Source organism: Megascapheus bottae, chromosome 17, assembly GCF_031878675.1.
Source record: "Megascapheus bottae isolate mThoBot1 chromosome 17, mThoBot2.hap1, whole genome shotgun sequence".
NCBI lineage: Eukaryota > Metazoa > Chordata > Mammalia > Rodentia > Geomyidae > Megascapheus > Megascapheus bottae.
The window spans coordinates 31,342,492-31,357,295 of NC_143525.1; the positions used below are offsets into that span (position 1 = coordinate 31,342,492).

Below are 14,804 nucleotides of genomic sequence, written 5' to 3' on the forward strand. Positions count from 1 at the left end.
TCTTTTGCTCAGGACTACTGCTCTACCACTTTCAGACACAGCACCACTTTTGGTTTTCTGGTGGTAATTGGAGATGTCTCATGGACTTTCTTGCTTGGGCTGGCTTTCTTGCTGAGGGCTGCCACCCTCAGATCTCAGCCTCCCGAGTACCTAGGATTACAGGAGGGAGCCACCAGCACTTGGGTCTGTAAGACTCTTATCTCCAAGCACCAAAAAAGTGAGAAGTAGAGATGTGGCTCATGTGGTAGAATGCTAGCATAAAAGCTCAGGAAGCCAGGTGCTAGTAGCTCACGCCTGTAATCCCAGCTACTCAGAAGGCTGAGCTCTGAGGATCACCGTTCAAAGCCAGCCCAGCATGGAAGTTTGTGGGACTCTTATCTCCAATTAACCACTAGAAAACCAGAAGTGGTGATGTGGCTCAAGTGGTAGGGTGGTAACCTTGAGCTGAATCGCTCAGGGACAGAGCCCAGTTCAGAGTTCAAGCCCCATGACCCACAAAAAGCTCAGGAATAGCACCCAGGTTTCAAATTCAAAGCTCCATGATGGGGGTGGGGGGAGGAGTTTCCTGAAACATTTTAAAGTGCACTAGCCTGGTTTTGGTTCTTTTGCAACTGAGTTCTTCCTATAGATCACAGTTTCATTATTAGAAACTGGTAGTTCTCAACAATTAAGGAACCAAACTTAAAACAACAATTATATTCAAATTGCAAAAAAAAAGTCCAAGAAATAGTGAACTATTTCTTCCCTTAATAGTGATACATTTGGTACATACATATTTTAGAGATAAAGAGCAAAGAAAGAAAAAGAGAAAAAAAGAAAAAACTTATGTTTGTGTTAGCAAATCTCTGCCGATGAAAATATGCTTCTTGCAGACAGTATGTCACACCACATTCTCACTAGAAAATAAGAGTCTACAAGTTTGTTTTCACTTTATTCTCATACATAGCACCCAGAAAATTCACTGTTTTACTAATGTGGTACTACAAATCCTTAGTAAGGTTTGTTGGGGGGGGTGTTCTTAAATTTGTCTGTATGTGTGTGTTCATGCACATGCATGTACACTAGTCCTGGAGCTTGAACTAAGGGCCTGGACACTGTCTCTGAGCTTCTTTTGCACAAGATTAGTACGCTGTACTTGAACCACAGTGCCACTTCCAGCTCTTTTGATTGAACCCTGGGCCTCATGCATGCTAGGCAAACACTCTACCAGTAAGCCACATTCTCAACCCATTGTCTAACTCTTATTTAAATCCAGAAGACAGCATCTCATAAAATATTATTTTGGTTTTGGCTTCTTGTGTGTATATACCATTTCATGGCCAGGATTCTGACTTTAAAAACATCAAAAATAGGGGGCCGGGAGTTTTGCCTATTAGTAGAGTGCTTGCCTAGCATGCACGAAGACCTAGGTTTGATTCCTTGGTATCACATAGAAAAAACCAGAAGTGCTGTGGTTCAAGTGCTCCAGGATTGGCAAAACAAACAAATATCAAAAGTAGCTGGCGCAGTGGCTCAAAGTCCATGAAACTCGTACCTCCAATTAATCCCTCGAAAGCTGGCAATGGTGGCTCAAGTAGGGTGCCAGTGGCTCATACCTGTAATCCTAGCTACTCAGAAAGCTGAGATCTGAAGTTCAAAACCAGCCAGGCACTAACGTCTAGAAAATGGGAAGTGGTGCTATGGCTCTCAGGGGTGGAACATTAGCCTTGAGCTGAAGAATTCAGGGACAATGCTTAGGGCCAGAGTTCATAACCGACAAAAAAAAAAAAGCTAAAGGAGCTGGGGCCGGGAGTTTGGCCTAGTAGTAGAGTGCTTGCTTAACATGCATGACGACCCAGATTTGATTCCTCGGTACCACATACATAGAAAAAAAGCCGGAAGTGGTGCTGAGGCTCAAGTGGTAGAGCTCTAGCCTTGAGAAAGTCCAAGGACAGTGCTCAGGCCCTGAGCTCAAGCCCAGAACTGGCAAAAAAAAAAAAAAAAAAAAAAAAAAAAAGGAGCTGAGTTCTTGGTGGTTCAAGCCAGTAATCCTAGCTACTCAGGAGGCTGATAACTGAGGATTATAGTTTGAAGCCATTCTGGGGAAGGAAAGTCCATGAGGCTCTTATCTCTAACCACCAAAAAACGAAGTGGCATAGTGGCTCTGTGGATGCTAGCTTACAGCAAAGAGCTCAGGGACAGAGCCTAGTTGCTTAGTTGCTGAGTTCAAACTCCAGTCCCATCGTATGCACTTACACAAACATACGAACATTTAAACCAGGAGGCACTGCTCAAGTATATAACACTTGCCTGGCAAGAGGTCTTGAGTTCAAGCCCACCAACCACACACACATACAAAATGTGTTTTCTTCTCTATTAATATAGTTCTTGCAGTACAGATGGATTTATGTCTTTAGGACAAATTAACCTAATAGCATCTGCATCTACCTCAGAAGTCTAAGGCTCGGTGTCAAAAACTGCCAGCTCGAAGAAGGCAATAGCTTGTAGTAAGGAATCATACAACTCCTCCTGCCTATGTGTGCTGGAGGCTGAGATCATTTGTCTGTAGCACATTATCTTGTCCAGGGGGAAGGACACGCGTGGCTCCTTATTCAATATGGAGTCAGATAGGAGCTGCTTCACCAGCTCCTTCCCGCTGGTCCTCGAGGGGCCAACCATCAGTTGGAAGTGCTTGCCCACTTCCCCGCGGTGCATGTTGAGCACGTGGTGCTGCCCATCCTGAGCGAAAGTTCTATTTAACAGAGCGTACAGCATGGCTTCCATGATGTGAAGATGCAACAGTACAGGAAACAGAGAAGAATTCTGCATGGAAAGGCCTATTTTTTCTAGAACATAAAAATCTACTTCAGGCATCTTTGAAATGACTGACGATATCTTCACAAACAAAAAAGAAAAAAGAAAAGAAGTGAGCAGAAGTAATGCATTAAGTCTTATACTTAGATCCATCCACATTCAGTCCATTTCTATTCTAAAATGCTATAATGAGGTATCTTGTATATCTTACTACTGACAATTTTTAAATAACTGAAGGAGTTCTTTAGGGGCGGACCTAGTTCTTGGTTCTATTTCAAAAGCAAGCTGAGCTGTTCAGTGCTCCTAACTACAGCTTTCTTCATCTGTAAAACAGGTATCATAATTTCTTTTTTTTTTTGCCAGTCCTAGGCTTGAGCTCAGGGCCTGAGCACTGTCCTTGGACTTTTTCAAGGCTAGATCTCTACCACTTGAGCCTCAGCACCACTTCTGGCTTTTTTCTATGTATGTGGTACCGGGGAGTTGAACCCAGGTCTTCATGAATGCTAGGCAAGCACTCTACCACTAGGCCAACTCCCGGCCCCCAGGCACCATAATCTCTCTCTCTTTTTTTTTTTTTTTAAATATTTTTTATTGTAATTAATAAAAGGGTTACATGATATTTGCCATATAGAAGGTGCATTAATTCATATACATTGATACCCTTTCAAATGTCTTGGTACCCTTTACCCTCCCCACCACCACCCCCCCAATTCCTAAAAATTATTTTGGATTTAAGATCAGACAATTTAAAATTTTCTTTGGCAAAATTAAAACAACTATGGCCAGCCACTGGTGTTTCATGTTTGTAATCCTAGCTACTCTTGAGCACAAAAGCTTAGGGACAGCACCCAATCCCTGAGTTCAAGCCCCAGGACTGGCACAAAAAAAAAAAAAAGAAAGAAAAAAGAGAAAGAACAATTAGGCAAGAATTGGTCATGTCTGCAAACAAGCTGTTTATCTGAACCAGATTTCACAAGTATCAGGATAATAATTCCTTCCTATTTCATAACATTTTGAAGACTTCAATGAGAGAATGAATACTCTGAAAATAACTTTTCTAAGATAGTTATGATGTTCTATATAGCATTTAGAAAAGCATACTTTAACATTAGTCTCTCTCTCTCTCTCTCTCTAAGTGCCTGTACTAGGGCTTGAATTCGGGTGGGCCTCATGTTCTCTCTCTTGGCTTTTTCACTCAAGGCTGGCATTCTACCACTTAAGCCACTCAAGGCTTTTTGGTGGTTAACTGAAAATGAGAGTCTCATGGACTTTCCTACCTGAACTGACTCCAAATTTTCAGCTCTCCTGAGCCTCCTGAGTAGGCAGGATTACAGGCATAACTGGTTTTTCTTAACATCTTGTTTATGATATAAAGGCACTTTTTCAACTACCCCTCCACACACACAAACACAAAGTTGACAGAAACAATAATACTAAGGGATATGTGCTCCATAAGACCCAGCCTTCCTATTTCTATTCCTTTCAGAACTAGATTATACAGGTACATAGAGCATATAAGAGGGTACACAAGTAACAGGTAAGAATGTGCCTTACCTGCTCTAAATAGAATGACGATGGGTACATTTTGCTTGTTAAGTTCCAACAGTCGCTTTGCTGCCAGTTTAGCACTGTCAAGTTACGATCCAGGTGAGCCCATGCGATTCTTCGAGTACCACATACAATAGATACAATACTATCAACTGCCTAAAAGAAAAAGTCTGGCTTGATTATAAGTACAAACAATTTAACAGGTACAAAGACTAATCTACAAACTCAGAATGCTTTTATGCAAATTCATTTATACTTTATGAACAGAGAATTGCTATTGCCAGGGTCTACAGGACAATAAACTAACTCTACTTTGTAAACAATGCCTCCAGGCCAGGGGTGTTTTACCTGTGATCCTAATTAGTTGAGAGATGGAGGAAGGGGCATAGGAAGTTCCAGCCCAAGAGTTGAGAATGTGCCAGGTGGTAGAGTGCTTGCCTAGCATGCACGAAGCCCTGGGTTCCATTCCTCAGTACCACATAAATAGAAAAAGGCAGAAGTGGTGCTGTAGCTCAAGTGATAGATTGCTAGCCTTGAGCAAAAGAAGCTCAGGGGGAGCTGGGAGTTTGGCCTAGTGGTTAAAGTGCTTGCCTAGCATGCATGAAGACCCAGGTTCGATTCCTCGGTACCACATACATAGAAAAAAGCCAGAAGTGGTGCTGAGGCTCAAGTGGTAGAGCTCTAGCCTTGAGAAAGTCCAAGGACAGTGCTCAGGCCCTGAGCTCAAGCCCAGGACTGGCCAAAAAAAAAAAAAAAAAGTAGCTCAGGGACAGTGAGTTCAAGCCCCAGGACTGGCAAACAGAGGAAGTTCTTACAAATCAGGCAGTATAACAGTCGCAAAGAGTACCATATAATACCTTAAGTCTCTCTCTTTCCACTCTTGGTTTGATGAGTCTTCCAAGCTGCGGTTTTTCCTTTGAAGTTTTCTTTTCCTTTCTTGTCCCTGGACAAAGAATGGAGTTACAAACAGTTAAAGCAGTTTTATGCTGGAACAAGGGCACATTTTTCAAACTCTCCAAATTCTGAAATGGTCCAAACTTTTCTCTGTGTGCTATAATATTGATGGATTTTTTTCCACGAAGCAATTTGAAAACTTCAAGTTCTTTAGTAGATGCTGTATTCAGTACATGCAAGACAGAAGCCTGTTGTTCTGCAGAGAAGAGCTTGTCTAGGGTATCTGTCGTCTCCTTTGCATTTGCATCACAAGCAGCAACACTGGGAATAACTTGTTCAGGTAGAGTGGATTTTTCCCGACAGCAGAAACTACTACGTAGGGCCTGGGATAAGGCTGACTCCAGTAAGACTGGAAAGCATCTCCACCTCCCTAGAAGGAAAATTTAGCAAAATTTAAGTTAGAACATTGTACTTTTTTTTCAGTGTTAGTTGCAAATTTGACCAATTTTTTGCAAAGGCATATAGATAGCCTTAAAAGGAACTTAAGAGATAATGAACTGTATTAGATTACAAGAAACCCTCTCTTAAATAGGGTTAGTTTTAGAATGGTATAGATAGACGGATGGATGGCTATAGATAGAATGATAGATGGAGTGTATTATATGTTTTTGTTGTTTGTTTTGAGCTGGCCCTGAGGCTTGAATTCCCTAAGCTTTTCCAACAAGGCCAGTGCTCTATCTCTTAAGCCACAGCTTTCTTCTAGATTTGGGGTAGTTAATTGGTGGTAAGAGTCTCAGGGATTTTTCCTGCCTGGGTCGTCTTAGAACCAGCATCCTCAGCCTCCTGAATTACAGGGATAAGCCTTTTGGCTCAAAGCTGTTGGATGTTTTTGGTATTTGTAATGTTTGGTTTTTTGGTAACTTACACAGCTTACGATTTACATCCACTTGGGCCGGGAGTTTGGCCTAGTGGTTAAAGTGCTTGCCTAGCATGCACTAAGACCTGGGTTCAATTCCTCGGTACCGCACACATAGGAAAAGCCAGAAGTGGTGCTGTGGCTCAAGTGGTAGAGCTCTAGCCTTGAGAACGCCCAAGGACAGCGTCTAGGCCCTGAGTTCAAGCCCCAGGACTGGAAAAAAAAATTACATCCTCTTGCAGTCCAGTGATCCAGTGAAAATAAAGACCATCTACCCGTAATCCTAGCTATTCAGGAGGCTGAGATCCGAGAATCTCAGGAGCCAGGCAGAGCAGATAAATCTGAGGATCTGAGGATTCTTGTCCTCATTTAGAAAGTGTAGAGCTCAAGCGGAAGGATGAGAGAGAGCCTTAAGTGACAACGCCACGCCAGAGCTTGAGTCCCTGAGTTCAAGCCCCAGTACCAGCACATACAAGTATCAAGTCTTTTATAGCTAAGTAACAGAGCTCAAGAATTTTGTTTTCTTCCCTGCACTTTCCAAGATCTCCAACCAATCACTAAAAAGCCTGAAGTGGAGCTGTGGCTCAAGTGGTAGAGCGCTACCCTCGAGCAAACGAGCTTAGGGACAGCGCCCAAGCCCTGAGTACAACGCCTGGCACCGGCGCGCGCGCACGCGCGCACACACACAAGCACGCACGCACGCACACAAGCACGCACGCACACGCACGCGCACGCACACGCACGCACGCTCATGCACACACTTTTTTTTCTTTTAAGCAGACACTGGGAATCAGAGGAAACTAACCTTTTATTCTCGACGCCCTACCTCCCACGTGGAGGAGATACTGCAGATTCATCTCCCAAATTACTCCGGTCCGACCGGTCAATCTTCCGCCACTTCCTGTTCCTGAGTGCGTCACCCAAAAGTCTCCGGGCCCGAGCGCCCCGAGCGCCCCGAGCGCCCCTTAGACAGTTCCGGCCGAGGCGGAGTTCCGGGGTGGTTCTCCCTGCGCGGCGAGGCGCCTGCTGCTTCTGGTAGGTGGCTGAAGCTGGAGCTGGGCGGAGCCTCCGGGAAGGGACCCCGCCTCCCTTGTTCTAGGCGAATAGACGGGGAACAAGTCCGCAAATACTGTATCAAGTACGCCAGGAATCAGGACGGGGAAAGTGAGATAACGGGAAAGAGGCACGGTGTTTGAGCAGCTCAGCCAGGACAAAAGGAGACAAACGAACAGATATAAACCTGTACTTGTTCACGCCGGTAATCCTGCCTGCTCCGGAGGCTGAAATCTGAGGAGACAGGTTCAAGACCAACCCCGGCAGGAAAGCCTGTCAAACTTTCGATTCCGGGGCCGAGAGTGTTCGCCTTAGCACGCATGAAGCCCTGGGCTCGATACTGCATGCACAGAAAAAAGCCGGAAGTGGTGCTGCGGCGCAGGTGGTAGAGTGCTATCCTCGAGAAAGCCCAAGGGCAGTGCCCAGGCCCTGAGTTCAAGCCCAAGACTGGCCAGAAAAAATAAATAGTGGTGGTTCATACCTGGAATTCTAGCTACTCAGTTGCTGAGATCTGAGAATCGAGGTTCAAAGCCATCCCGGGCACTAAAAAGTTCGTGAGAATCTTGTCTCCAATTAACCACCAGAAAACTGGAAGTGGTACTGTGGCTCAAAAGATTAGGCGGTAGCCTTGAGCTGAAGAACTCAGGGACAGCGCCCAGTTCAAGTCCCACAACCGACAAAAAAACAGCAAAAACAAACAACAAAAAAAAACCTTTTAACGCCATAATTCCAATTAACCAATGAAAAATCAGGAAGTCCACTTCCTGTGGCTCAAGTGGTAGGATGCTAGCCTTGAGGGAAAGAAGAAGAAAAAGCCCAATGACAGTGCCAGGCACTGAATTCAATCCCCAGAACCAGCACAGACACAGACACAGACATAGACAGATAGACACAGATGCACACACACACACACACAACACCACCACCACCACCACCACCACACCACACCACACCAGACATAACAGAAGGGTAGAGCAGGCTTTAGAAGGATATCATATTCCATACTGGAATGATAGAGGACAATGTCTGGTGCCAAATTTGTTTGGTCCTTGAATGCAGAATGGAACAGTTCAAATGTTTTCTTTTTGAGCTGCAAAGTTAGATTGGAAGTATGTTTCTAGAAAACAGTTTTTTTTGTAAGCCCATTAGTAGTCAACCTGAGTCTGGATTGGAGGTGAAGAGCCTGGGAGCAAGAAGAGTAAAGAAGGTTTTCTAGTTTTCCAAGGGGGAGGCGAACAGTGGTGAACTGAACGGGAGAGCTGCAGGAGAATGGAAAGAAAAGAATTCTTTGTGGAAAACATGGAGACTTGAACTGGTTTTGTGAAAAACAAGAAATCAGGAGAGAAGGAAGGTGATGAGTTTGTAATGCAGCCATGGATTGTCCCCAAGAGTTGTGTGTGAGAAATCATAACTATTCATACAAATCCTTTGAAGGACAGCCAGGCATGATGATACACAGCACTGGGAGGTTGAGGCCAGATTGCAAGTCTGAAGCTAGCCTGGGCTGCCTCCTAAAACTGTGTTTCAAAATGAATAAGATACAATTGTAACACTTTATGTGAATTCTAGGACTCTGCACCTTGTGCATGATTTTAAAAAGCTTCAGTAAATAAGGACAGCTTATTTTTTTTTTGCCAATCCTGGGGCTTGAACTCAAGATCTGGGCACTGTCCTTGATCTTTCTCAAGGCTAGCCCTGTACCACTTGAGCTACAGCACCGCTTGCTTCTGTTTTTTCTGTGTATGTGGTACCAAGAAATTGAACCCTGGTCTTTGTGCATGCTAGGTAAGCACTCTACCACTAGGCCAAATTCCAGGCCCATCATTTGCCTCATTTTAGATTGACAGCCCTCCTCTTGGGGCATGGCCACAGTTGCCCATTCCCAACCTTCATGTACCCCAAGCCCATTCCCACCCCAAAATGCACCCCAGCCCCTACTGAGTCAGCGACATGCCTGGGGCCCATTCCCAGTCACCTGCTTTCTCTAGTGTCCAGATGCAAGATGCACAGACCTGACTGTGTACCCCAATAGAATATTTTCTAGCCATGTGCTGGCTATAGGATGTTTGGCCCTGGCTATAGAATGTGTCATTTCAGCTATGTGCCAGATACAGGATGTCTTCCTGGCATAAGTCAGCTCTAGGATGTTTGGCCCTGGCTGGCTGATGTGTCTAGGGTCCTGCTGCAACTTCAAAGAGTTCCTGCTCCCAGCCCCTTCTCTAGTCTTTAGCCCCCTGCACCCTATAATTACCTTCCCTGCCTGAAAGCGATTTGCTCTCCTCTATCTCATGGGAGATCAGCCTGTCCGCTTTGGTGGACATTAAATCTTGCTTCCTTCTATATGACTGTGTCTGTGTGGTTTTCTGGTATGGTATTTATACTCATCTAACTTGACCATTTGGAGAATTAGTGAGAAACTGGATGCAGAGAACTCACATAGAATAAAGGATCAATAAATATTAGCTTCTCCATGAAAGCATCACCATTTTTTTTCAGAATTAATTATGAATGGCCTTGAGACCTTCATCCCGCAGAGAATTCATTAAAAAGTGTTCTCTGACTAGAACCTGGAGGTAGTAGGTAGAGAAAGAGACAATTGTTCATGATTCACTGTAAACCAGAATCAGTTCATTCAAAGTGAAAGTCGACATCTGCCTCCAGACATTAGCTCCTTTCGCTTCTGTTTTTATTGCATAGATACAAATGTCTCTGGCTCACATTAAGTAAGTTGGGTTAATTTGCGCATTACGGAGCATCACAGATAAATGTGTCAAAACTTCGGGTCCTAGAGGTAGGTAAGTATTTTTGTGTGTGGGGGGGAGGGTGGTCATGGGGCTTGAACTCTGGCCTGGGTGTTGTCCTTGAGCTCTTCAGCTCAAGGCTATCACCCTACCCCTGGGCCTGGGTGTTGTCCCTGAGCTCTTCAGCTCGAGGCTACTGCCCTACTCTGGAGCCACAGCCCCACTTCCCATTTCTGGAGATTAGATGGAGATAAGAGTCTCAGGTTGGAGCTGGGAGTTTGGCCTAGTGGTTAAAGTGTTTGCCTAGCATGCATGAAGACCCGGATTCGATTCCTCGGTACCACATACATAGAAAAAAGCCGGAAGTGGTGCTGAGGCTCAAGTGGTAGAGCTCTAGCCTTGAGAAAGTCCAAGGACAGTGCTCAGGCCCTGAGCTCAAGCCCAGGACTGGCAAAAAAAAAAAAAAAAAAAAAAAGAGTCTCAGGTCATTTTGTGCCAAGGCTGGTTTTGAACCTTGATCCTCAGATCTCAACCTGCTGAGTAGCTAGGATTACAGGCTTGAGCCACTGCACCCGCACCCGGCTGAGGTAAGTATTTCTTACACAGGCCAGAAGACCATGGAACTTAAAGATAAATAACTGGATATTCATAAACAGATACAATTGAGAGGGTGAAAAGACAACCTATAGTGAATGTTGATGTTACAAATGCTGTAACAGGGACCTTGTATCCAGAATATGTTATCTTTCTTCCTTTCTTTCTTTTCTTTTCTTTTCTTTTTCTTTCTTTCTTTTTTCCTGGTAGGGTATGTTTTGGTTTTGAGTCTTGAACTAAAGGCCTGAGTGCTATAGTCAAAGGGTTTAAACTCAGGCCCTATGTCTGAGCCTGATACATAATAATTCCTTCCTGAATACTAAAGAATAGGTGCGCAAATTCTTTGACAATGTTGCCCTAGAGTGTCCCTTGGGCTCTCAGCAGCTCCCTGTTGTCAAAGATAAGGTGACATTCAACATAGAAATATGTAGGTAAATTCAATGTGATTGTTCTGCATGGGTGCTTGCTTGACTATTGCCAAATGTCTTGCATTCCTGCCTCTGATTTCTTACACACACACACACACACACACACACACACACACACACACACACACAGAGCAGTAATAGCATTACTGGGGGTTGAACTTGAGGCCATCCATTTGCTAGGCAGGCACTTAATATAGATCCATATCCTCAGCCCTGCAGAAATATTAATTATGATTATATCAGAACTAATGAAAACATAGGTTGAATTGCATGGCATTGACATCATGTCAGGTGTATTCATATGGTTCTACCTAAGGTGTTGGTGAGAAGGGCCCAAGGCAAACAGATCAACTAGCTTCAGGAACAACCATCATTCAGCATACTTCATGTCAGTTACATGACATTGGATCCACAGTCATTTCATCTGTAAAATGAACATAAAATTAGTCAATGTTGTAATGAAAACCAAGTGGAATCATTTGAACGTTGGATAAATGAGGGCCCTCGTTGGATGTGGTGTTTCCTTCTCTTTTTTTTTTTTTCCAGCACTGTATTTTCCAACTTCTCTAGAAATATTTTTGAATTGAAAACTAATAAACATAATTATTTAAGTTGACAAAAGGGTCATGTTCTCTTCCCTGGGGATCCTGAGCCTGTCCCTGGGAATGTGCTCAAAGGCTTTCTTCCAGCCTCGCTGTGGATCAACTCACTTGGCTGAGCAGTGGTTGAGGTGGATGTTTGTGTACTGAGGGCCACTGGGAGCTTTGTTTACAGAAGACATTCTGTCCCAGGGCCCTGGCTTCTCCCTTACCCCGACAGCTGTTGTCTGGATTGAGCACTCTTGAGGAGCTGCCTCAACTCACCCTGCCCCTCAAGTCTGGACCACCATGCTCCGCCTCTGCCTGGGGCGTGACAGCCTCTTCTCTTGGGAGCAGCGTCTTTTTTTATTATTATCATTACTGATTTTTTTTTATCATTATTACAAAATTGTACAGAGGGTTAACTGTTTCATAAGTCAGGTAATGAGAACATTTCTTTTGGTACCATGTCTCTCCTTCCCTCATTCTTTCCCAGCTCTTTCTATCCCCACCCACAAGTTGTACAATTCATTTTCAACATAGTATCCAGTGAGTATCACTGCTGCATATGTTCACCCTTCCTCCCTCCACTTCTGTGGCCCAAAGACAGATAAACAAACAAGACAAAAAGAAAAATAATCTTCTTTTTTTTTTTGGTAGGTCATGGGGCTTGTACTGGCCTGGGTGCTGTCCCTAAGCTCTTCAGCTCAAGACTACCACCCTACCCTTGAGCTAAGACCCACTTCCCCTTTCTAGAAGTTAATTGGAGATAAGAGTCTCAGGTTTTTTGTGCCTGGGCTGGCATTGGACCTTGATCCTCAGATCTCGGCCTCCTGAGTAGCTAGCATGACAGGCCTGAGCCACCGCGCCTAGCTGAAAGATAACCTTGTTTCCATTCCCTGGAGTTCACTTGGATAAATATTATTTTATATAATCAGAGGCACAGAGGCATTTTGCCTTGCCTAAGAGTATGGTCCTTTGGTCTCATTGTGTGTGAATACCTAGTGCAGCTTCTCGTTTACTCATTCATGCATTCATTTCAGTACTGAGGACTGAACTCATGACTCTATTGAGCCATGTCTCTAGCTGGCAGCTAGCTTCTGGCTTCTGAACACAGAAACTGAGTTCAGTTCAGTTTCATACTCCCATACCCAGGAGTAGGCTACAAAGTTTCTGTTTGGGGGTGATGAAAATGTTTTAGAAGAAGTAATGGAAATAAAAGACATAAATTTTTAGTTACAAGATGAACAAGGCTGGGGACTGGTGGCAATAGATGTGTTACTTGATTATGATATATGTATCACAATATATTGTATGTGTGACATCGCTTCTTCACTTTATACACACCTGGTACATATGCACACGTGTGCATGTGTACATGTGTATGTAAACAAAAAAATCTAGCATGAGAGGACCAGCAGAGAGACAGAGAGAGTCTGCTGAAGTACCTTGGGACCCAGACAGGAGACATACTTTAGTCCCCTGTTCTTTTTGACTACATGACTTCTGAGGTTCAGCCTTCTCTTCTGAAAACTGTCCTTCTGCTTGCTGTCCTCCAGGGTTTCATGAACTTTAAACCCATCAATGTATGGACTTACCTGTAAAACTCTGTGTTAATCATCACTCCCCTTTCTTGCCCAGAATAAGGAAAGAAGGAAAGAAATAACTATATATTTTCCCCCTCTGTGGATGCCTGAAATTCTATCTTAAGGCTTAGATTCCTGCTAAATTGAAACCTCCAAAAAACAGGAAAGGAAGAGGGGGGACTGTATTTTTTTTTTTTTTGCCAGTCCTGGGCTTGAGCTCAGGGCCTGAGAGCTGTCCATTAGACTTTCTCAAGGCTAGAACTCTACTACTTGAGCCTCAGCACCACTTCCGGCTTTTTTTCTATGTATGTGATACTGAGAAATCAAACCTGGGTCTTTGTGCATGCTAGGCAAGCATTCTACCATTAGGCCAAACTCCTGGCTCCAGTGCTGTATTTTCTGGGTGGCTCTGTGAGGCATCTAAGGCCAAGTCAAAGCACCAGAAGAGAGCAACTCAGAGGAGCCAAGGAGAATAGGTTGGAGAAGGCTGGAGTCATGCTCACAACTTTGCCTGGATAATAGACAAAGGGTCCCCAGTTTGGCCCCAATTTTTTCCCCTTCCCCTCTCTTTGCCTTCATACCTTAGACTGCCTTTCCCATCTTCCTCCTGGGAGACTTATTTCTGTCCCCCTTTTCATCAAAAGCAGCGGAAATGAATCATCTCTGGGCTCCTTTAGTAAACAGCTTCTTGCCCTTGACCCCAGCTGTCTCACTTGCTGCTTCCTCTGTGGCTGCTCCTGGGTTAAGCTACATTCCCCCCACCCCCACCTTCGAGACATACATGGTCAAGACCCCTGTGGATGCTTATTCTTAGGAATGTTCCCCTCCCTCCTCTGGACTTGGTGGCTTGACCTCCTCCACTCTGGCTTGGTGAGAAATGACACAAAGCATTCCAGATGAAATCCCATGTGCTGAGCTGAGGGGCAGGGGAAGCACAGGGACCACTACATTTTGAGGCTTTGTGTGCCATTTCAATGACCCTATTAGGTAGAACTCTGAACCAAGGCTCCGAAAAGTGAAAGAATTTGGCCAAGGACACACAGCTAGGAAATGATGGAGCCAGTATCCAAAGCCTGAATGCATGGACTCTTGGATTCATTCCCGTTTATCCTAGTGGGATGTAGAATGAGTGAGTGTGTGTGTGAACATGGGCAGGTAGTTAGAACATCAGCTCAGTCCATCAGGATGGAAGTCTAATGCCATGACCATTAAGTCATGTATGTATAACAGGGAAGGCAAACTGGGTGCCCATGGGCTACACCTATATACTAGCTACTCAGGAGGCTGAAATCTGAGGATTGAGATTTGAAGTCAGCCTGGGCAGGAAAGCCTGAGATTCTTATCTCCAATGAACTATAGATGCATTTTAAAAAGCCAGAAATATAACTGTGCCTCAGAATGGTAGAGTGCCACCCTTAAACAAAAAAGCTAAGGAAAGCTGGGCGTGGTGGGTCACGCCTGTAATCCTAGCTACTCAGGAGGCTGAGATCTGAGGACTATGGTTCAAAGCCAGCCACGGCACTAAAGATTGTGAGACTCTTATCTCCAATTAACCACTAGAAAATGGGAAGTGGGGCTGTGGCTCAAGGGGTAGGGTGGTAGCCTTCAGCTGAAAAGCTCAGGGACAGCGCCCAGGTCCAAAGTTCAAGCCCCATGGCCTATGGGAGGGCGTG

The 14,804-nt window shown here is 44.5% G+C and overlaps 1 protein-coding gene across 1 annotated transcript; it reads right to left on the bottom strand.

Annotated features, from left to right (window-relative positions):
* Positions 1-1,015: 1,015 nt before the first annotated feature.
* On the bottom strand, positions 1,016-7,526 carry Tefm (transcription elongation factor, mitochondrial). Its single transcript, XM_090351513.1, has 5 exons — positions 7,398-7,526; positions 6,985-7,246; positions 5,199-5,665; positions 4,348-4,497; positions 1,016-2,874 (listed from the first exon to the last, which is right to left on the bottom strand). Exons 1-5 carry the CDS (start codon positions 7,524-7,526, stop codon positions 2,437-2,439), a joined length of 1,446 nt encoding a protein of 481 aa, XP_090207639.1. The 3' UTR covers positions 1,016-2,436.
* Positions 7,527-14,804: the final 7,278 nt, after the last annotated feature.